At 48.5% G+C, this 22,738-nt stretch overlaps 1 protein-coding gene across 11 annotated transcripts; it reads right to left on the bottom strand.

Annotated features, from left to right (window-relative positions):
- Window positions 1-15,893: 15,893 nt before the first annotated feature.
- NRBF2 (nuclear receptor binding factor 2) lies at window positions 15,894-21,687 on the bottom strand. 11 transcript variants are annotated; one of them, XM_039339665.1, is made up of 4 exons: window positions 21,419-21,687; window positions 19,445-19,529; window positions 18,639-18,679; window positions 15,894-17,319 (listed from the first exon to the last, which is right to left on the bottom strand). In XM_039339665.1, the coding sequence occupies exons 3-4, from the start codon at window positions 18,660-18,662 to the stop codon at window positions 16,597-16,599; spliced, it is 747 nt and encodes a 248-aa protein (XP_039195599.1). In that variant the 5' UTR covers window positions 18,663-18,679; window positions 19,445-19,529; window positions 21,419-21,687; the 3' UTR covers window positions 15,894-16,596. The 11 variants fall into 11 exon arrangements, with proteins under 11 accessions (XP_039195599.1, XP_039195600.1, XP_039195596.1 ...); XM_039339666.1 differs by having other exon boundaries at window positions 21,485-21,686; XM_039339662.1 differs by having other exon boundaries at window positions 18,639-18,990; window positions 21,419-21,684.
- Between the last annotated feature and the right edge of the window lie 1,051 nt (window positions 21,688-22,738).

Here is a 22,738-nt window from a genome sequence, read left to right as displayed (position 1 = left end):
CCTCTAAAAAGGAGCTTAAAAAGCAGGGGACCGTGCTGCGAACGGACAGGAAGTTGGGGACGAATTCGCCGGATGGACAGGAACTCGGCCGTACTGGGAACGTCGTCGTCGGTGGTCACGCTACGGGACGGAAAACTGTGCCCTCCTGTGGTCAAAAACGGGTACTGCGGTCGCCGAAAAAAATAAAGCTTTTAAATGGGATTTTAAGGCTATTTATTTCCCCCCCGTCTTTATTAGTAACCTCTTCTTAATATTAATAGGGCGACGGGAGGCCCTTTTGCCATTTTCAAAGGTTTATTTCTTTCGGTGGCTGCTATACCCGGCTTGGCCACGGGAGGGCACTGTTTTCCCCTCCCTTAGCGATAGCGGCATTGAGGCCGTGGAAAAGGCCTACGGTGGCCTCGATGGTAAATGCTATGGGACCGGGTATTGCGGCCGCCGAGGGAAATAAGCCTCTCGAATGGGGTTTTCAAGGCTTACCTCGTTGATCGGACGTGGAGTCCGCCCTGCCCAGAAGGTCCCCGGAAAAAAAGGAAGTGGAAGGATGATCAAGAAGGACGGACCGGAAGGCGGCCATATTGGGAAGGTCGCATGTCAAAGACCCCGGGGGACGGCGAATTTGAGCGGACAGGAAGACGGCCATATTGAGGAGGTCTACCCGAAAGGAAGTAGGGGGGGAAGATTAACAACGAAAGGGACGGAAGTCGTTTACCGCAGCACCTGGGGGACGGCCGACACCGACGGACAGGAAGCCCGCCGTCCAGAGAGGGCCTCTCGCAGATTACTCGTCAAGAACCAGCCGGCCGACATGCGCAGAAGGCCGAGGGAAGCGGCCCGTCCCTTTCGGAGGAGCATAGAGTGGCGACCCTTTGGCTGACGCTCTGCGCTTTGGGGCTTAGCTTCTCGGTGTCCCGATCCTGGGCAAGTGGCCTACGACGGCCTCCCCGTTAACGCTATGGGACGGGAAACACTGCCCTCCTGTGGTCAAAAACGGGTACTGCCGCCGCCCAAAGAAATAAACGCTTTTGAATAGCATTTGAAGCTTATTCTTCTCTATTTTTATTCTTAACGCCTTATTATTAATATTAACGTGGCGACGGGGGGGCCCGGTCGGTGCGACACGGGCGCAGAAGAAATCCTGGTTCCAATCTTAAACCGAGTTAAGGCCTATCGTGGCTTATTCGTATTAATAAGGTTTTAATCATCAAGAATAATCATCTTAAAGAGGTTTATTTATTTTTCTGGCCGCAGTATCTGATTTGACCAGTTTTCCGTGCCTTAGCAGGGCTGGCTCAGGAAGTCTGGGAGTTGAAGTCCACCAGTCATCAAAGAGCCAAGGTTGCCCCCTCAAAGTCAGGCATTTTTGTCTGAACATTTAACTGAAATTTAAGTGGCCCAGACTCACCCAGCCGGCTTTCATGCCTAAGGCAGGACGAGAATTCAGAGTCTCCTAGTCTCCAGCTTGGAGTGCTTTTATTTTTTTTAATTTTAAATTTGCTTCCCCACCACGTTCTGGAAGTTGAAGTCCACAGGGTAGTTGCCCAGGCTGACAAACATGCTCTACCTCATCTCCAAGTCAGCACAGGTCCTTCCCAGGCTGGTGACTTGGACAACTTCAGTTTGCCTTTTCCAGGGTTGGATTCAGTTTCAAGGTTTTATAGTCACCATGATAATCATGGGCTTCTCACAGGCCCCCAACTTATATGCAGAGCACATCATGAGAAAGACAGGGCTAGATGAAACAACAGTTGGAATTAAGATTGCCGGGAGAAATATCAACAACCTAAGATATGCAGATGATGCCACTCTAAGGGCAGAAAGTGAAGAGGAACTAAGGAGCCTCTTGATGCGGGTGAAGAAAGAGAGTGCAAAAGTTGGCTTGAAACTCAACATTAAGAAAACCAAAATCATGGCATCCGGCCCACTCAATTCCTGGCAAAGAGATGGGGAAGAAATGGAGGTGGTGACAGATTTTATTTTTCTGGGCTCCAAGATCACCTCAGATGGGGACTGCAGCCAAGAAATTAAAAGACGCTTGCTCCTGGGAAGGAAAGCTATGGCAAATCTAGAAAGCGTACTAAAAAGCAGAGACATCACCCTGCCAACAAAAGTGCGTACAGTCCAGGCCATGGTTTGCCCAGTTGCAATGTATGGCTGTGAAAGTTGGACCATAAGAAAGGCTGAGCGCCAAAGAATGGAGGCCTTTGGACTATGGTGCTGGAGAAGACTCCTGCGAGTCCCTTGGACTGCAAGGCGTTCAAACCGGTCAGTCCTAGAAGAGGTCAACCCCGACTGCTCTTTAGAAGGCCAGATCCTGAAGTTGAAACTCAAATACTTTGGCCACCTAATGAGAAGGAAGGACTCACTGGAGAAGCGCCTAATGCTGGGAAAGATTGAGGGCAATAGAAGAAGGGGACGACAGAGAACGAGGTGGTTGGATGGAATCACTCAAGCAGTAGGTGTGAACTTAAATGGACTCCAGAAGATGGTAGAGGACAGGAAGACCTGGAGGAACATTGTCCATGGGGCCGCGATGGGTCGGACACGACTTCGCAATGAACAACAACAAAAGAAATAAACCTTTTTAATGGCCTTTTAAAATGACGGTATTCTCTATCTTTATTAACGGTATTAACACCTTATTAATAGGGCCAGGGGAGGCCCGTTTGCTGCAACGCAGGCGCGGAAGAAGAAATCTGCTTCAAAAGTTTGCTAAGCTCACAGATGTTCAATTCCTAATCCTTCATTCTTTGCTCTAACCGAGAATAAAATAAATTCTTAAACCTAGTTAAGAAAGCCTAGGATGGCCTAATATTAATATTGTACGAGTCGTACAAAGAACATACAGACTGCTATCCAATTTGGAGTTTATTTTATTCTTGGTTAGAGCAAAGAATGAAGCAAAGAACTGACAAGCTCTGCTAGTGGGAAGGCTGTCCCTCGCGCTATTTCCCACCAAAACTGCAATATTGAGAGGAGCGGTGGCCATCGCAACCTCCCACCCTGTTTCCCGCTTCCTCTTGGGGTTTTTACTGGGCTCCCAACCTTACTCCATTTCCATCCCTGTCTCTTTAAAAGGAAAAGCCTTAACCTCACTGAAAGTGGCAAAAAAAGGGGGAAACTTACCTGTTTCCCCCCCCCCAGTTCCTTCTTAACAGCCACAGGAAGGGGGGGGGTCACCCATCCGGCGGAGGCTCTAGGCTGGAAATCCAGGGAGCGTGACCTCCTTTCTCCACTGCCTCTTCCCAAAAGGCTGAAGCTTTCAGCCGGCAGGCGTCCCCACCCTTCCTCCTGGCCGCTACATCAGTCCATGCAGCTGTGACTGGGGGAAGTTAGCAAAATTGCAAGCCGGACTCTGCAAAGACCCGGGTCTCCTGCTGCCCCCAGAGAGACCTGCTTTTCCGTTCTCTTACCTGGAGAGGAAAGGAAGGAATCTCCTACCCTTCCTAACCCTGACTTGTTTTGGACGAAGGTCTACAAAGTTAGATGGACGGCGAACAAAATAGTAAAAGCCATTAGTTGCAGCTTCTCACGTCTCATCCCTTTTATCCATCCTTTAAATGATAAACCTAGAAGGGAACGATAGGTTATACACATTTTCAAAATAAACTGCATTTATTTTTATATTGATCGTTTCTTAATAAAAATGCACACAATTTCAAATAGAGATTTGATACTGCACCTATGTTAATACATAGGGATCTCTAAGAAATATAGTTTAGAAACATCAAACCTAAATACAAACCTACATACGTACGATCTCCTTAAAGAAATAGCAGGGCGGGACAAACAAAACTATTCTTGAATAAAAACACCTGGATTTGCTTGAAGGGGGCGAGCGGGGTGCACTTTCAGGAGGAGCAACCTCTTAAGGGGTAACACAGGGAAGCGCGATACGACTGGTTCTTCTACACCCGGGACTCGGGCGCTGGGAAAACACCATTCAACGGCTGCCTTGCTTGGCAGCCTTCGAGGAGACCCCCGAGACGGGTCGGAACCCCCTTCCCGACCCGGACGCCAAAAAGCCTGGAGCGTGTCCCGCCGGCCCCGCCTCTAAAAAGGAGCTTAAAAAGCAGGGGACCGTGCTGCGAACGGACAGGAAGTTGGGGACGAATTCGCCGGATGGACAGGAACTCGGCCGTACTGGGAACGTCGTCGTCGGTGGTCACGCTACGGGACGGAAAACTGTGCCCTCCTGTGGTCAAAAACGGGTACTGCGGTCGCCGAAAAAAATAAAGCTTTTAAATGGGATTTTAAGGCTATTTATTTCCCCCCCGTCTTTATTAGTAACCTCTTCTTAATATTAATAGGGCGACGGGAGGCCCTTTTGCCATTTTCAAAGGTTTATTTCTTTCGGTGGCTGCTATACCCGGCTTGGCCACGGGAGGGCACTGTTTTCCCCTCCCTTAGCGATAGCGGCATTGAGGCCGTGGAAAAGGCCTACGGTGGCCTCGATGGTAAATGCTGTGGGACCGGGTATTGCGGCCGCCGAGGGAAATAAGCCTCTCGAATGGGGTTTTCAAGGCTTACCTCGTTGATCGGACGTGGAGTCCGCCCTGCCCAGAAGGTCCCCGGAAAAAAAGGAAGTGGAAGGACGATCAAGAAGGACGGACCGGAAAACGGCCATATTGGGAAGGTCGCATGTCAAAGACCCCGGGGGACGGCGAATTTGAGCGGACAGGAAGACGGCCATATTGAGGAGGTCTACCCGAAAGGAAGTAGGGGGGGAAGATTAACAACGAAAGGGACGGAAGTCGTTTACCGCAGCACCTGGGGGACGGCCGACACCGACGGACAGGAAGCCCGCCGTCCAGAGAGGGCCTCTCGCAGATTACTCGTCAAGAACCAGCCGGCCGACATGCGCAGAAGGCCGAGGGAAGCGGCCCGTCCCTTTCGGAGGAGCATAGAGTGGCGACCCTTTGGCTGACGCTCTGCGCTTTGGGGCTTAGCTTCTCGGTGTCCCGATCCTGGGCAAGTGGCCTACGACGGCCTCCCCGTTAACGCTATGGGACGGGAAACACTGCCCTCCTGTGGTCAAAAACGGGTACTGCCGCCGCCCAAAGAAATAAACGCTTTTGAATAGCATTTGAAGCTTATTCTTCTCTATTTTTATTCTTAACGCCTTATTATTAATATTAACGTGGCGACGGGGGGGCCCGGTCGGTGCGACACGGGCGCAGAAGAAATCCTGGTTCCAATCTTAAACCGAGTTAAGGCCTATCGTGGCTTATTCGTATTAATAAGGTTTTAATCATCAAGAATAATCATCTTAAAGAGGTTTATTTATTTTTCTGGCCGCAGTATCTGATTTGACCAGTTTTCCGTGCCTTAGCAGGGCTGGCTCAGGAAGTCTGGGAGTTGAAGTCCACCAGTCATCAAAGAGCCAAGGTTGCCTACCCCTGCCTTGGCTATAGGATGGAGGCCATTAAAAAGGCCTAGGATGGACTCCAAGCCAAAGCTATGGGACAGAAAACTGTGCCCTCCTGGTGCTCAAAAATGGGTATTGCGGCCACCCAAAGAAAAAAACCTTTTTAATGGCATTTTAAAATGACGCTATTCTCTATCTTTATTAACGGTATTAACACCTTATTAATCGGGCCAGGGGAGGCCCGTTTGCTGCAACGCAGGCGCGGAAGAAGAAATCTGCTTCAAAAGTTTGCTAAGCTCATAGATGTTCAATTCCTAATCCTTCATTCTTTGCTCTAACCAAGAATAAAATAAATTCTTAAACCTAGTTAAGAAAGCCTAGGATGGCCTAATATTAATAATATTAATAAGTCCACCAGTCGTACAAGAAACATACGGACTGCTATCCAATTTGGAATTTATTTTATTCTTGATTAGAGCAAAGAATGAAGGATTAGGAATTGAACATCTATTAGCTTAGCAAACTCCAGGCAACTTGTGGATTGGAAAAATTCACATATGTTATTGATTGTTATTAACAATCAATAAAAAAGATTGATACAGGAAGTCCATGAGTCATAAAAGAGCCAAGGTTGCCTACCCCTGCCCTAACCGTAACCCTAAAACCCTAACCCTTTGACCTGACCCCTTGATTTTTGACCTGACCCCTCAACCTTTGACCTTCTTGCCCCAGAAAAGGGATAAAGACAAACGCAACACAGGTACTGAAGTTGCCCCTGGGCTCGGAAAAACAGTGCTGACTCGATAGGACCCAAAATGCTACCGGAATCACCCTGGGCTTCATCTGCCTCCCGCTTGCTGCAAAGCTACTCGCTTACCTGTCTCGTACCCTCCTTTCCGTTTTGGATTCTGTTGCTAAGATGGCCCTGCAAGTCCTTTCTGACTAACACCACCACCACCACCACCACCACCACCACCACCACCACCACCCCGGCCAGAAAGGAAAGCATTAGGCCCGTAGGAAAGGGCCTTGTCTACACAGCTAACCGGACTGTGCGACGCGACCCTGGAAGAACAGGGTAATCTTGCATCTCTTTGACCGAGCTTCGACCTGAAACGTATCCTGATGCTTACTTTGAACTGATTTCAATGGCATAAGGTTCCTCCCGTTTCCCCTTGATGATTTAAAAAACAAAAGGACCGCTGTTGCAAGCAGGCGCCGTTACAGTTACGCTTTTGTGTTTTTTATTTTAAAAGGGTGGACAGCAATTAACACTAACCCACAGGTCGGCAACCTGCGGCTGCGGAGCCGCATGCGGCTCTTTGAGCCTTCCCCTGTGGCTCCCAGCCTCCTCTGCCTTTGCAGAGAGAAACAGAGACAGAGAGAGGCAATTGCGCTTCTCTCTCTCTCTCTCTCTCTGTGTGTGTGTGTGTTTGTGTGTGTGTGTGTGTGTGTGTGTGTGTAAAAGAGAGTGCACTCACAGTATTCTCCGAGGAGCTGAAAGAGACAGACCCTTTTGACATCTAAAATGAAGATAACACTGCATATATCCTTTTTTACCTGTGTGTGTATGTAATTTTATTCTCTTAAAGCATTCTCTTGGTGATCATTGTTTTAATGGTATGGATATTCCCAAGAGTCATATTTTTACTTTTATTTTTAATGTGTGTGTGTGTGTATGTGTGTATGTATGTATGTATGTGTGTGTGTGTGTGTATTACACACACACACACACACACTCCTATAATAAAGGTAAAAAAGGATATATGCAGTGTTATCTTCATTTTAGATATCAAAAGGGTTTTGCGGCTCCCGGTGTTTTGTTTTTGGTGGGAAACGGGTCCAAGTGGCTCTTTGAGTGTTTTGGGTTGCCTACCCCTGCACTAACCATTTTCAAAATCTGGTTTACGGTGATGTTTATTCCTAGAGTTTAGTACGCTAAGGTTTAAGATGTAATCTATCTTTATAGTTATTTCTAATTTTACATTGGGTACGTTTGTTTCTAAGTTATTTTATATCTCGGCAGCTTTTGTTTCTTCTACCTTTGTTTCAAAGGCCCCGGTGGACGGCGGATTTGATCGGACGGAAAGTCCGCCATACAGAGAAGGTCTTCTGTGAAAGGAAATTGGGGGAACAATTAAGAACAAAGGGCCGGAAGTCGGCCATCATGGAAAGGTCCTTTTCTCACAGGACCCGGGGAACGGCCGATATCGAGGGACAGGAAGTCCGCCATTGCCGAAAAAGCCTCTGGGAGATTGCTGGATTGCTGAAGAACCAGCCGGCGGACATGCGCCGAAGGCCGAGGGAAGCGGCCTGTCCCTTTCGGAGGAGCATAGAGTGGCGACGCTCTGCGCTTTGCGGCTTAGCTTCTCGGTGTCCCGATGCTGGGCAAAAGGCCTCAACGTTAATGCTACGGGACGGAAAACTCTGCCCTCCTGTGGTCAAAAACGGGTATTGCGGCCACCGAAAGAAATAAACGCTTTTCATGGCATTTTAAAATGACGATATTCTCTGTCTTTATTAATGGTATTAACACCTTATTAACAGGGCCAGGGGAGGCACGTTTGCTTGCAACGCACAGGCGCGGAAGAAGAAATCTGCTTCAAAAGCCTTCAACCTAGTTCAGGAGGACTATGATGCCCTATTAATATTAATAAGGTTTTAATAATAAAGAACAGCCTTAAAATGCCATTGCAAAGTTTTGTAATGGCTGCTGTACCTGCTTCAGCCACGGGATGGATGGCACTGTTTTTTGACCCTTAATAGCATCCAATAGCTTCAATAGATAAATAAAAAAAAATAATAATAATCTTAAAATCATGTTAAAAGGGTTTATTTCCTTTTGTGGCTGCTATTCCTTCTTTCACCATAGGACTCAATTCTTCCCAGAGGGCTTGACCGCTTTAGTCTCAATAAATAACTTCCCCTCTCCCAGGAAACAGGCGATGGGAGCCTAAGCGGGCCTCCTGTGCACTTTCCTCGCTGTTTTTAAATATCCCTCGGCTACGACCAACCCAAGCAAAGCGGCTACCAACAGAATAAGAGACGTGGAGTTCCAGCTAGAGCTTAACAGAATCTCTCTCTGCAGCAAGAAAATGGATTAAATGGGGTGTGTGGGGACCAGCAAGGTATCTGAAAGACCTGAGCTTTCCTAAGAGTAGAATAACATTTTTTAGAGCCAGACATTTTAATATCCTCTCCTTGGCACTCCTGCAGGGCAGGAATGATAAAACCCCAAGACTGAGTGAAGGTGTACTTGTGGCAGTGGGGAAGCTGAAGATCTCTCTCACATGTGTGTCCTGTTAGTCCAAAGCCAAACATTAAAATCAAAAGCCGTTCTTTGGATCTGAAAAATATTTCCTTTAATTGTGTGCATTGTACGGTGAGGAATTTGTGGGAATGAGGGGGGGGGGCAAGGCTTAGAGCCTTAATGTTTCTGCTCAGTTCTTGCCCTTTATGTCAAACGCCCAGAAATGTGAGAAGGGGCTCCAGAAAAGGCCGTCAGTCTGTGGGTTCTAGGACTGACTCGCTCAGAGCCTAGATCCCAATAATGCTCAGTGCCGTGTTTCTTAAAATGCTCCGGGGCCATGTTTTCAGCAGCACACTGCTTGAACTTCACCGCGCCAAAGCTCCGCTCCTTTGCCATGCCCTAGAAGGACAGAGAGGCAGGAGAGATTCTGAGCCAGCCTATGTATCGAGGGTTGCATTGCATGGACTGGAAGCTCGCGTAATGCAGATAATTCCTCTTTCCTTGCCCGTGACTTACTGGTGAAGCCCTGAGGGTTGAAGTAACCCTTTAGAGTGAGTGCTGACATCTCCCACTTTTTGAATTAAAGAGGAGGGGTGCTCTGAAGGGACAATTGTACAGAGGACCCACAGTTCAGTTCCTGAAGGTGTTTCTCTGTGCTGTCACTAAGGGGGCATAATAAAAACCAGGACTTTCTTAGTGACGCTGGGAATCACCAAATGCCTCAGTTAGACCATAAATACTACTCAACTCCCAAACCAGGGAACATTTGTTGTTTTTTTTTCACAGATTCCTCATCATCTGCAGGAAAAATAAACTGCTTAGGGTGTAAGAATGGGGAAACAACTGAAGATGGATTTGTCTGTTCAAAAGTACACTCGAGATCGGTCAGATCGGAAACATCCTTTATTCATACAGAAGGTGAGAATTCTGTCCTTCCTTTAGAAAAGGCAGGATACAGAGCTCTGCAAGCTCAGTAGCTCATGAAAAGAAGCGAACCTTTGGCGATAGTAAAGGACCAGTTCACGAAGCCATCCACGTTCCCTTCAGTTGCCCCCAACTTCCTTTTAGTCTTTCAATTTTGATGTAAAAGAGGGCTGGCCCCTTTCTAGGTCATTTGATTACTTTAAAACTTTCTTACCATCTCCTTTCTGCTCATCCCATTTTATTCGGTGTAACGTGAGCCGCTTAAATTTCTCCTGTGCTTTGGGACCTTGGAAAGAAAGCAGAAAAGATACAACTGACAAACAGCATTGCAACAAGCGATGAAGCACAACTTCACAAACACAATAACTGGGAGGAGGTCCCAACCATAAACTCAGAGTGACTCTCAAAGGAAAAGCCAGAGAGACGAGTTCCTTGTGCTGCTTGTCAAAGCGCATGTTTCTGAAGACTTGGCCTACCCTGACATAATGGCCTGAAACCGGTTTTGTTTACTCCAGGTTGCGCCAAGGGATGCTATTTCTGCCACATCCGTTCTGCAAATGGGCAGATGTGTTCTGCGTTCTCCCCCCAACCCTCCGCCCCGCAAAAAGCAGGCTGGAAGAACCGTCGGTGCCTCGGGACAAGTGCAGCCTTCCTGAACCCCCAACCCTGCATTTCCCCCCCCCCTCCTCCTTCTGGATCTGGAACGAGTCCGCACATTGCCTAAACCTGCTGGAAGTTTCAGCCCCTTACAAAGGCAGAGTGTGATACAACCCGGCCCGCTCGCCCCTCTCCTTACCTCCTTCCACCACCACCACGATGGGAAAGGTCGTTTTTCAAAGCCCCCGGTGGACGGCAGATTTGATCGGACGGAAAGTCCGCCATACAGAGAAGGTCTTCTGTGAAAGAAAATTGGGGGAACGATTAAGAACGAAGGGCCGGAAGTCGGCCATCATGGAAAGGTCCTTTTCTCACAGGACCCGGGGAACAGGAAGTCCGCCATTGCCGAGAAGGCCTCTGGGAGATTGCTGGATTGCTGAAGAACCAGCCGGCGGACATGCGCCGAAGGCCGAGGGAAGCGGCCCGTCCCTTTCGGAGGAGCATAGAGCGGCGACGCTCTGCGCTTTGCGGCTTAGCTTCTCGGTGTCCCGATGCTGGGCAAAAGGTCTCGACGTTAATGCTACGGGACGGAAAACTCTGCCCTCCTGTGGTCAAAAACGGGTATTGCGACCACCAAAAGAAATAAACGCTTTTAATGGCATTTTAAAATGACGATATTCTCTGTCTTTATTAACGGTATTAACACCTTAATAACAGGGCCAGGGGAGGCCCGTTTGCTTGCAACGCACAGGCGCGGAAGAAGAAATCTGCTTCAAAAGCCTTCAGCCTAGTTAAGGAGGACTATGATGCCCTATTAATATTAATAAGGTTTTAATAATAAAGAATAGCCTTAAAATGCCATTGAAAAGTTTTGTAATGGCTGCTATACCTGCTTCAACCACGGGATGGATGGCACTGTTTTTTGACCCTTAATAGCATCCGATAGCTTCAATAGATAAATAAAAAATAATAATAATCTTAAAATCATGTTAAAAGGGTTTATTTCCGGCTCTCGGTCGCATTCTTACAGAAGAGGACCAAACGAGTGGCCGGGGAGGAGGCGGGAGAGGGGGAAGGTGGGGATCCCCCGCTAACTAGGTAACAGAGAAAGCCGGTATCTTTCTGGAAACAGGCAATGCGGGGATGGCTCGGCTCACTTGAGGCAGTAAAAGGCTTCCTTTTTTCCTTCCTGCGGCCTCGCCGGTAGACGTGCGCTCCGTCAACATAGTGCAGAAAAGAGGACGGGAAAAAGCAGGGGACCGTGCTGCGAACGGACAGGAAATTGGGTACAGCCTCGGCGGATGGACAGGAACTCGGCCGTACTGGGAACGTCGTCGTCGGTGGTCACGCTACGGGACGGAAAACTGTGCCCTCCTGTGGTCAAAAACGGGTACTGCGGTCGCCGAAAAAAATAAAGCTTTTAAATGGGATTTTAAGGCTATTTATTTCCCCCCCGTCTTTATTAGTAACCTCTTCTTAATATTAATAGGGCGACGGGAGGCCCTTTTGCCATTTTCAAAGGTTTATTTCTTTCGGTGGCTGCTATACCCGGCTTGGCCACGGGAGGGCACTGTTTTCCCTCCCTTAGCGATAGCGGCATTGAGTCCGTGGAAAAGGCTTACGATGGCCTCGATGGTAATGCTAGGGGACGGGTATTGCGGCCGCCAAGAGAAAGAAGCCTTTTTAATTGGGTTTTAAAGGCTTACCTCGTTCATCGGACGTGGAGTGCGCCGTGCCCAGAACGAGCCGGCGGAGATGCGCAGAAGGCCGACGAAAGCGGCCCGTCCCTTTCGGAGGAGCATAGAGTTGGCGACGCTTTTGCCTGACGCTCTGCGCTTTGGGGCTTTGCTTCTCGATCGATCTTACGCAAAAGGCCTACGAGGGCCTGAATGCTAATACTATAGGCCGGGAAACCGTGCCCTCCTGTGGTCAAAGCGGGTATTGCGGCCGCCGAAAGAAAGAAACCTTTTTAATGGGATTTTAAAGTTATTATTCTCTATCTTTATTAACATCTTATTAATATTAATAGAGCGACAGGTGGCCCTTTTGCTGCGACACAGTTGCAGAATTACATGGCCTAATATTAATGTTTTATTAATAAGGAATAATAACCTTAAAATGTCATTAACAAGATATGTTTCTTTTTCTGGCTGCTATAATTTTAATGCCACCCACTTTCCAACAACTCAAGTTGGCTCGTAAAAGGCAATTACAATAAAAAACAGTAAAAGATTTTTTTTTATTTTGCTGGTTTTTATCTTTGAGAGAAAAAAGTGACCCCAAAAAGCGAGGTAAAATTACTTCCTTTTCTAAAAGGTATGTCTTAGTGAAAGACAACTAACAAAAAAGGACGCATCCATTCCATACATGGAAAAAAAAACTCTTTAATATAAGGTATATTTGTCAGTTTTGTTTCTTAATCTCAACAGACAGCAGGGACAGGGCCAAGAAAAAAAAGCAAAGATTGAATTGGGACCTCTCTCTCCAGGTTTTCCCACACCTTTCTTAAGTATTCGCTCAGTGTTCAACTTGCCTTTCAGGTTTAACCTGACATATGGCCTCTGCCTTATACCAATTAGGCAGAAGATTAGACTTCTCACCTGCACAGTAGGGAGGAGAAGCATCTTGGTTTAGGATAGCAGAACATCAGAAGGCATCTGGTAGCATTTTTCCCAAGTAGCCAATGCTACTAAAAGCATAAATCTTTCATGAGCTGCAAAGTTGTCTGCCTTTTGATAAATGTTTTAGTCAGAAAAGATGCTACCAGTCTACCTCTGATTTTTTTTACACTTTATACACTGTTAGTTTTGCTTCTGTTAACAACCATTCATTTCTTGCACAGGTCACATTTCTTCACAGCACTATTTTTGATACTCAGAATTGAATCATTCAATATTTGGATCTTTTTCATGATTGAACTGGGTGAAGACCATGAATTCAGGGTGGGTTTCTTTAGCCTAAGGAAGGCAGGGGGATGAGGAGGAGGAGGAACTCAAAAGTTCTGCCACAGAGAAAATAGACTATGAATAGAGGAGATTTAGGCTGAGAAAATAATATGGGGTGTGTGTATGTGTGAATTAACCCTTGTAACAATACTTTGGTCTAGACTCTAGATGATGATGGAGAGAATATTTTAACAACTTTTATGTTCTGGAGGAAAATAACACCTCTGAGTTAAATGCAGATTTCTCATGTCTATGTGGAATGGATTTGCCTAGCATCTTCCCCTTCCAGCCCCTTTAAAGCACCCTCATCTCTGCTACAGCAATTTGTACTTCTTGCTTCTGGATGCACACCTTCACTGAATATTTTGCATCTAAGATACCCTCATGCGTCAATCGTTATCATGCATCAGTTTTTACACAGAACTATGCAATTAAAATATTTAGTCACTGTGTGTGTATCCCTTTGCTTACCATTCATCCATTCTGGAAAAACTCTACAATTTCTTTGATGATCCTTTTGTTTCTTTTTCTTTTTATCCATCATTTTGCAATGCCTGGTTCCTAAAGCTAGACTTTTCAGTGAATGTGGTAGACATCTTCAATCTCGGAAGAATCCCTGGCAGAATCCCGCTTTTTAGTTCTTTAGATGCCATTTTGTTTTGTCATTATCATCCATAAAAATACCCAGTCTTCAGAAAGATAACCAGCTGAAGATAAACAAAGTAGTGGCAGTTAATTCATTAACAATACAAATTTGGAGAAAATAATGCATTTTATCACCAAATAAGAAAGAGAAAAAAAAGATTACAATGCAGCAGGAGGCAGATAACAGGAGCCACCAAAACCAATGATAACTAGCATATGAAAAGGCCGGCTGGCTTTGTAATGACCATGAGGGCAAGGCAGTTCAACCTTCCCTGGCGTGAGAACTGCCCTACTGTTTTATAGGTAGTCCTTGACTTATGACCACAATTCACCCCAAATTTCTGTTTCTAAGCGAGACAATTGTGGAGTGAGTTTTGCCCCATTTTACGACCTTTCTGGCCATACTGAGGACAATTAACCAGTGGAACAGCTTTTGCCTTCAGAAATCGTGGGCGCTCCATCACTGGAGGTTTTTAAGACGAGACTGGACAGTCACTTGTCTGAGATGATAGAGGTTCTCCTGCTTGAGCTGGGGGGAGCGGGGGGCTGGACTAGAAGACCTCCAAGGTCCCTTCCAGTTCTGTTCTATTTGCTGCCGCTCTGCCCTTCGAAGGCTTCACTCCTCAGTTGCCCCAGGCGGCAGGGGGGGGGGGCGCTGTTCGCTGGAATTTTATGCTCAGTTCCAGCCATTCCTGGAGCACGAGTTTCTTCCCTTCTGCTCCCCCCTTTCCCCCTCCTGTGTGTGTGCGCGTGTGTTCCCCTTTTCTCCTTGTCTGCCCATCAATGTTGCCTCCTGGCGTCTGCCTGGACAAGTTAAGACAATCAGTTGCCGGCCCCTTTCTGGGGCTGAGAGGCGGGCACGGCTGGCTTGGTGGCCATGGTGGGACTCGAACTCACAACCTGCCCAGTGTCTGGCCTTGTGCTCCGACCGACTGGGAACGTCGTCGGTGGTAATGCTACGGGACGGAAAACTGTGCCCTCCTGGAATCCCCCCCTTCCTTCTTCTGGCTGGCTCCTCTGGCCATTGTTTCTCTTCCAAGCTGCTCTTGACCGACCCCCCAGCATATGGGGGGGTCTGCTGCCCAGGCAACCCCCTCCTGAGAGTGGTCGTTTGGGGCAGTTTCCTTTCCATTGGGGATCCTTGTGGACAATCCTTTGGCCTATCTTTTCTACCCTTTCTCTGGGAAACCCATATTCCCAGGTTTCTTCAGCCAGACATTTCAATTCTTGCACGGTTCGTCCCATCATTCTCGGTACCCCCCCCCCCAATCCCACAGCTGTCCTTCGCAAATCTCCATTATCCAAAAACTCCATAGGAGGATAAGAGTTATAGAATCAATTGGTTCTCAATGGTTCTCAAATCAATACATAGGTCTAAATCGCTTTCCTTAAATACGCTTCATGAGCTACATTTTCTTTGAGTTAACAACTGCAACAACCAGCTGAATGTTTTGAGGCCGAAGCCATGTTAGAAATTGTACGTACATTATGAACAGAGAGGATCAAGGAAAAGTATTTGGAGAGGAAATTAGTGGAGCAAAGAAAGAGAGAGAATGAAATTTCACAAAATGGGGCACTGAATGCAAAGCTTGCTGTTTTGAACATGGAACTGACTATTTTGAGCACCCGGAGCATGATCTAAGCTGCAATAAGCTTGCAGAATGCTCCAAATGGGTCAAAATGAAACTCTTAACCAGACCCCAAGCTTTTTGTTGTCCCACTGCAATTAAGCATTTCTTTAAAAAGTACACTTTCTCTGCTGGGCTACATGTTTTTACTCAGAAAATAATTTGGTGTTGGAACTAGAACTGGGAGATCATAACAGTTTACTGGATGATTTGGGTGCAATCATTTCTCTCTATTGCTGGATCTATTAGGGCTGATGCTGTGGGGGAAAACTAAAGGAGAAAATGCAGATCAATAGACAAATAATACTGAGAAAGGAGATTTCACAGATGCTTCAATGTCCTGATATTCAGAATAAAATCATTGTCTGGAAAACATTAACAGGGGCCTGGTTCAATCCTTGTCATCTTGGAATAATTATCAAAATGATGTCTGTTAAAATCTTCAAACATCCTACTGCATAAGGCAGGCTACTGTCAGATTCAGTACTGGAATTCTGAAACACAATACTTGCATGTTAAAAAGAACAAATACATGATTCAAGATAGACCTGGAACGTTTTATTCTTCGTCAACTATGCCCTCCTGTCATGCAACAACAATTATTCTTATCTATTTGTTTAGAACCATGTTTGTTTCATATACAGAAAACATATTATGAAGCACCCTGATTATGTAAACAAATCAAACTATTTCAGCAGAATTAAATTTGGGTCCTTAAAAATATCTGGAAATTTAGCTTTACTTCTGATTGACTGAGATTACAGTACTAGAAGTGCAAAGTGTGGCACACAGATCCATCCTGCAAAGGGAGAGAAACAAGAATTGTTGACTACTTTCTGTGCATAATTAAAAGAAACAGCAATCCGATGCATGATAGAAAGTGTCTTGCATTGCCACGTGGGATTTACCTTACTTTATGGCATAAAGTGATCCGTTACACCCAAAGAACAGTCGAGAGAGAGAGAGAGAGAGAGAGAGAGAGAGAGAGAGAGAGAGAGAGAGAGAGAGAGCGCCCCGCAGGACCTTTGGCTCAAGTCTCCCTCCTTCAGTCCTTTGGCTTGAAGAAAGAACAAAGAAGGCTCAGCTTTTACCAACGATGGTAAATGGTTCCACCTTTGCTTCACCAATTCATGACATCAAGCATTTTTTTCACTGAGCAAGTCAGTTACGGCTGTCTCAGCAGCGTCCCTTCCCCAAAGCGCAGGGGGAACCCACCTCCCCACCAATGGTCTTCCTCCTTTAGCTGTTCATGAGCCCCTTCAGGAGATCCTCCGAGAGCTCCACCAGAGGGAACTCCGGGGAGGGAATGTCCAAGGGTGGAAGGCTGGGGATGGGAATGTCCTTGGCCTTCCCAGCACTGACAGCCAATTTCTGCCAGGGGGTGGCGGCGGCGGCAGCGGCAGGTTCCGAAAGCTGCTGGAGGCCCCACAGCTCTGACTTTTCCACAAAGTCAGCATCTGCATCCAGCTCCTTTTCCAGGGGAGACTTCAGCAGCCTGGCTCTCTCAGCTTTTAACTGCTGGTTCTCCCGTCTCAGTCTCTCATTTTCAGCAAACAGCATCTCCACGTGCTGTTCTAGGACTGCAATTTTGGTGGCCTGCTCCTCCATTTTCATCTTGTCATCCTTTGGAGGTCTGTTGTTCATACACACTTCCAGAGGCGGCTCCTTCCTCTTCTGAAGCAGAAAGAGCAATGTGTCTGGATCCCTGTCCAAGACCCCACGGAACCCTTTCCTTTCCTTCTCCGAGGAGGGCCTGTACTTGAGGCTGGCAGGCGTTCCGTGTTGGTCATCAGGTTCCCCAGCTGAGGCCTTAGAGGAGCTCTGCAGATGGGCCGTGCTCTCTTTGTCCACAAGAGGGCGGATTTTTAATCTTTCGTCCCTTTTTGCTCTTTTCCATTGTTCTTGGATAAGGGGGATCTGTTTCAGGTGACTCTCCCTTTGCAGTTCCAGGGATAATTGGGCCTGCCGAGAAACAAAAGAATAAGTCGCCTTTATCAGCTTCTCGTGGAATGAGTTTTGGCATCTGAAGAAGTTCGTCTTTATGTAAAGCAAGCAACGATGACACACACAGCTGGCCACCCCAGCCCAGCCTTTCCCTCCAGACTGCAGCTGAGGAAGGCTGGTCTTCCTCCCTGGAGAAGCTGGCATCAACCCAGTGGCGAGGAGTTCCACAGGAATAGGAGTGAAGAGCCACACCGTTTGAGGTGGCTGATAAATGATTTTACTTTCTTTCCCCCTGAATTAACTGAGGGCTGCCCAGTTCCTGCACAAGACAGCGAACAACAGTGAGGAATATTTGTGCTCAGACAGAAAATTAACTGACCAAACTCAGCAGTGGGTAAACTCTTATCGTGGGTAAATCTCTATTGTATTTAGCTGTTTATTTGTATGCCAACTTTATTATTTTTTACACGGAACTCAAGGTAGCGACCTCCCCAGCACACCTTCCTCCTCCTCCTCCTGTTTCCCCCATCACAGCAGCCCTGTGAGGTGGGGTTGAGAGGGAATGACTGGCCCAAGGTCACCCAGCCAGCTTTCATGGCTAAGGCAGCATTTGAACTCACAATCTCTAGCTTTCCAGCCTGGTGCCTTAACCATCGGACCAAACTGGCTATTGATGCAGCAATAAATATGCGAGGCATACAAGCCATAATCCCTCCAATATCTGTTATTATTTAAGTGCTAAATTCACCAAAATTAGTACAGGAAGCCCTTGACTTTCAACCATTTGTTTAGCAACTGTTCAAGGTTACAGTGATGCTGAAAAACTGACTTATGACCCGTCCTCGCAGTTACGACCACCACAGTCACAACCGATACTCTGGCACTTGCCAACCAGTGTGTATTTATAATTGTTACAGGGTCCTGGAGTAACATGATCACTACAGGTGACCTTCTCAGTTGAATTCCAGCAAGCAAAGTCAATGGGGGAGGCTTGCTCAATAAGCATGGCAATTTGTTTAACAACTGTGGGAAAAAAGGTTTGAAAATTTACACAACTTGCTTAATGGCTGCATTGTTTAGCACTGAAAATTCTGAGGCCAAATGTGATCATAGGTTGAGGACTGTCTGTTCTTTGCTGGCCAGACTGGACGGGGCTCCCTTTCTTCCCCTCGGGTATGCTGTTTCTTTCTCATTTCCCTCTTACTATGTCTTGGGTCTCCCTCCCCCCCTTCCCCCCCCCACCCAAGCGTCAGGTGCAGCCAAGGTTCCTGGCTGGTATCCGAGTCCCACTGAGGATGGTTCATCGCTAGAGCAGCCGCTGAGGAGGGAAACCTCACCTGATCTGACTGAGTCAACTTCATAGCTTCCAGAAGATACGCTGCATAAGACACAAAATGGTGACATAGTTTAGAGAGGCCCGCTTGCGCAGCAGCCCTTCCCCATCTGAAGCGATCTGGAGGACGGGTGACTCGGTCAGGCAGGGCTTCTGCAGCCCTCTGGCACAGACCAGGGAGGACAAAAGGAGCCCCCCTCCTCCACCCACGGCAACTTTTGATAAGTGAATGGAAAATCACCTTAATTTTCAAACTTGGATCTTCAAGCTATAATTGAAGTACAACTTGGCAGTCAAACTGCTTTCTGCAATCCCTTTACAAGCAACATTGTGAGAAGACCGTAGCTGTTGATTCACTGTAACAATTGTGATTCCGTTTCCGATGACACACTTTTTATTTTTATTTCATTTACATCCTACCTTTATTATTTTGATAAATAATTCAAGGCGGCAAACACAGCTAAAACTGCTCCCTCGTCTTATTTTCCTCAAACAACCAACCCAACCCAGGAGTTGAGAGAGAGAGAGAGAGAGAGAGAGAGAGAGAGAGAGAGAGAGAGAGAGAGAGAGAGAGAGAGAGAGAGAAACTGGCCAAAGTCACCCAGCTGCCATTCAAGCCAAAGGCGGGACTATAACTCCCAGGCTCCTGGTTTCTAGCCCGGTGCCTTCACCACTTCACCCAAAGCCAGACTTTCCACTGTGATCCTTGCCCCTGACCCCGTGACGATCTCACCGGCTCACCACCCTGCGCTGACTTAGCTTCTAGTAGGGAGGCCTGGGGGATTCAAGCAAACACTCACGAAGGCTCACCTGCTGCCTTTCGGTGACACGAAACGGCTTCCTCATACTTCCCCACGGCCAGCCAGCGGTCAGCTTTTCTGCTCTGCTGATGGGCCTAAAAGAAACCCACAACCCAAGCCTTTAAGACACCAGGAGAGCTTGTGGCTGCTTGAATGCCTCTAACGAGAGAGAGATCTGCAGATTAGCTGAACCTGTGGGATGACATGTACATGACTTGCTTTCTACCAAACCACGCCAGAAAGGTTTGCCTGCCTGGATGCCCACTGTCTGGGCAGAAAGCTAAGGGAGCTTGCAAAGTGGATCACAAGACAGGAGAGGGAGAGTAAAACAAGAATAAAATAGACACACAGAACCCTTGTGAAACAGGAACATCTAAGCTGGGCTGGGCGTCTAAACTGAAGCCATTCACACCCCATGTTATCTCTTCATGCAAGAACATTGCTCCAAAATATTTTGATTGTTAATTTAAACATAATTTAAGTCTTTGTTTATAAACAGCCAATTCTCTGGGTTCCTGAGGGAAGAACACAATAACTCCGAGATTTATCACCCAAATAGGTTAAGATAGATGTTACAGGTGGGTCCTCAATGTACAACTGTAACAGATATTGGAATTTCCATCGTACGTTATGAGGTTGTTAAGCTGAGGCACAACCAACCTGATTTTACCATCTTTGTTGCAGTGGTCATTAAGCAAATACCACAGTTGTTAAGCAAGTCACTGCATTCCTACGGGCACAAAAAAAGCTGGGGTCCAGAAAAAGACATCGTGCGACCGAGGAACTCTGAGCAACAGGCCATCAAAGCAAGCCACTTGCCAACTGCCTGAAATGCAGGCACGCGATCACAAGTGGGTGCATGTGCTGCCATCAGAGCTTCAGAACCGGGTCATAAGTACCTTCTGGGGTACTTGGTCGCTAAGCAAGGACCGCCCGTCTTATGACCTGATGGGAGTCTGACCAGCTGCATTTTGCCTCAGATGCGGCTTCTGCGTCTGTCTCCAAGGGCCGTCCTGGCCCCAGACAGCAACACTCCAACTGGGCGAGGGGCCATCTCGGTCCAGGCTCCAAGAAACCTCCGTTTTCCCCAGACACGGGAGAGGGAGGCGGCCCTCCGGCCTGCCATCGGCCACGGGTGGAGAGGGGAGGACGGCGGGGGGGCCCCCACGGATCCAGCCTCTCTCCGGGGTCGGGGCAGGATTTGGACCACCGAGGAAGAGGAGGAGGAGGGGGTTTTGCCGGTTCGTCTCCCGATTCCTCCGCCGCGACTCCGGCGGAGTAAGAAAAGGGCCGGGCTCTACCCCCCCCCCTTCCACCGGCACCCCCAGGAGCCTCGCCCGCCGGGCTGGAAGACGCCGACCCGCCAAGGGGCCGCCCGCGGGCACCCGGGGAGGGCGGCTGCCTCCGTCGCTCGGGGGGGGGCGTCTTTGAGTCAGGCCGGCCTCCCGGGCACTGGGGAGCCCCCCCCCTCCGGGGAAGGAAGAGCTGCGCAGGGCCGTCCGCCGAGCTCGGGCAGCCGAAGGCGCCGCGCGGCCACCGGGGACCGAGACCTTCCCCGCCTCCCTTCTCCTTCTGGCCGGGCGGGCGCCGGGCCGAACCCGGTCCTCCCGGGACGAGGACGCTGAGATCCCCGCCGCCTCTCCGGGCTGAGGAGGTTTCGAGCCCCGGCCGGGCCCGGCCCTGCCACGGAGCCCGCGGGTCTCCTCGCGGGGAAGGCCCCGTGGCGCTCACCAGGTTGAGCGGCGCCTCCATCGCCTCCATCGGCCGCGGCTGACGGGGCATCGGCGGCGCCGGGCGGCCTCCCCGCCGTCTCCTTCTCCTCCCTCCCTCCCGCGGACGTCTCCCCCGCGCTTCCGCCCGCCGCGACGTCACTGCGCCGCCGTCCGCGGCCGCCAATCACCGGCAGCGCCAGGCCCGCCGCCTCTGATTGGCGGGATCGCCTCGCGCGCGGCTCCCTCTTCGATCGGCCCAGCTAATCACGCACGTCACCCCCGAGGGCGCCTGGTGCCCTGTTTGGAGAAACCAGGCCCGGAGGCGAGCGGCCCCGTACATCGGCCTCCCCGTCCGGCTACTTCAGCGTCCCTCCGGGCGTCCAAAACCCGGGGCCCCAGCTGCCGTGAACGCCTGCCTCGCGGGGGCCGCTGGGAGTCGTAGTTCCTCCGCACACTGGAGGGCGCGCTGGCTGCTGGGAGTCGCCCCACTTCCGCATCCGGAGGCTGCAGAAAGGCGAGGGAGCGAGAGGGTGCCGGAAAATGAGCGGCGTTGTCCTTGCGGAAGGAAGGAGCTACTTCCGCCCCACGAGCGGGGGAGGGCGGGAGTTCCCCGGGGCCGCCCCCTCCTTCCTCCGGGGGGGGGGAAGGGGCTCAGTTGGGAGTCCCAAATGAACTTCTCAGTGTGGAAATTTTTCCTGCAGTGAAAGGAGAAAAAGGAGGAGAAGGAGGAAAAGAAAGAAAAGAAAGGGAGGAGGAGGAGGAAAAGGAAGGAGGAAGATCGCTCCTGATCTGCGCTTCTCACTCTCAACCGTCCCGTCTCGGAAAAGCTTTCATCTTGTTGGTTGTGTTTGAATTTAGCAAAAGAAAAAAAGCTAGAACAAAGGAACACGCGGGCGTGGCTTGGTCATTTTGATCTGCAAATAAAGTAAAACGTTTAAATGGGCAAAATTTACATCTGGAGACTTAAAACTATTTTATGCCTGAGCAAAATTACATCCCCCCCCTCCCCAGTTCAAACTGTTATTGTGAATGCTGCATTTTGAGCCAGAACTTCCGAGGATTCGTTTGAGCCTCATAAGCCTTATCAATCCCTTTCCTTTTCTCTCCCAAAAACGTATTCATACTGTGAAGCAAGCTCTTTCCTACACAGAGTACCCCCCCCTCCCAATTCCTCTTGCATGGATGTTTTGCAGCTGGCCAAAGTGTTTTCTTTTTCTGGGTTCATTCTACCTTTGGATTCTGAATTTGGCTCTGCACGCTGAGTTTTCATAACCCGCTGACATTCTCCATTTGCTCAGTTTCCACAGAATTCATCAGGGAAAGATGCACTTGAAGAAAAGCTGCATTTTTCTTCTATTGCCTACAATTTATTTAACATGTTTGTATGGTGGTCCATCTCACATACATGACTCCATATTGCTAACATTAAAAAACAATAAAAATAGTAAAAAAAAACCTCCCACAAGTTTAAAAACAACAGCAAACTGACTACAACCAAGACCATGAAATTTGCTTGTCCGTGCTATCAGGGCTCCAGGCTTGACAGCAAAACGAAGTTTTCAATGCTGTTTAGGGCCCAGCAAAACTAACCT

Source organism: Crotalus tigris, unplaced genomic scaffold (assembly GCF_016545835.1).
Source record: "Crotalus tigris isolate CLP2741 ecotype Arizona unplaced genomic scaffold, ASM1654583v1 scf7180000017736.1026742, whole genome shotgun sequence".
Taxonomy (NCBI): domain Eukaryota; kingdom Metazoa; phylum Chordata; class Lepidosauria; order Squamata; family Viperidae; genus Crotalus; species Crotalus tigris.
The sequence above is the reverse complement of the archived record's forward strand: the minus strand, read 5'-3'. Positions and strand labels throughout refer to the sequence as shown.

What these genes read in the sequence shown, in the direction of transcription:
- NRBF2 (XM_039339657.1), bottom strand. Translation starts at nt 21,216, where the DNA reads ATGCCCCGTCAGCCGCGGCCGATGGAGGCGATGGAGGCGCCGCTCAAC. An exon ending in TGGAGGCGCCGCTCAACCTG is followed by an intron (nt 19,530 to 21,165) that starts GTGAGCGCCACG and finishes GGTTTCTTTTAG; the next exon opens with GCCCATCAGCAGAGCAGAAA. An exon ending in AGTTGACTCAGTCAGATCAG is followed by an intron (nt 17,320 to 18,638) that starts GTGAGGTTTCCC and finishes GTTTCTCGGCAG; the next exon opens with GCCCAATTATCCCTGGAACT.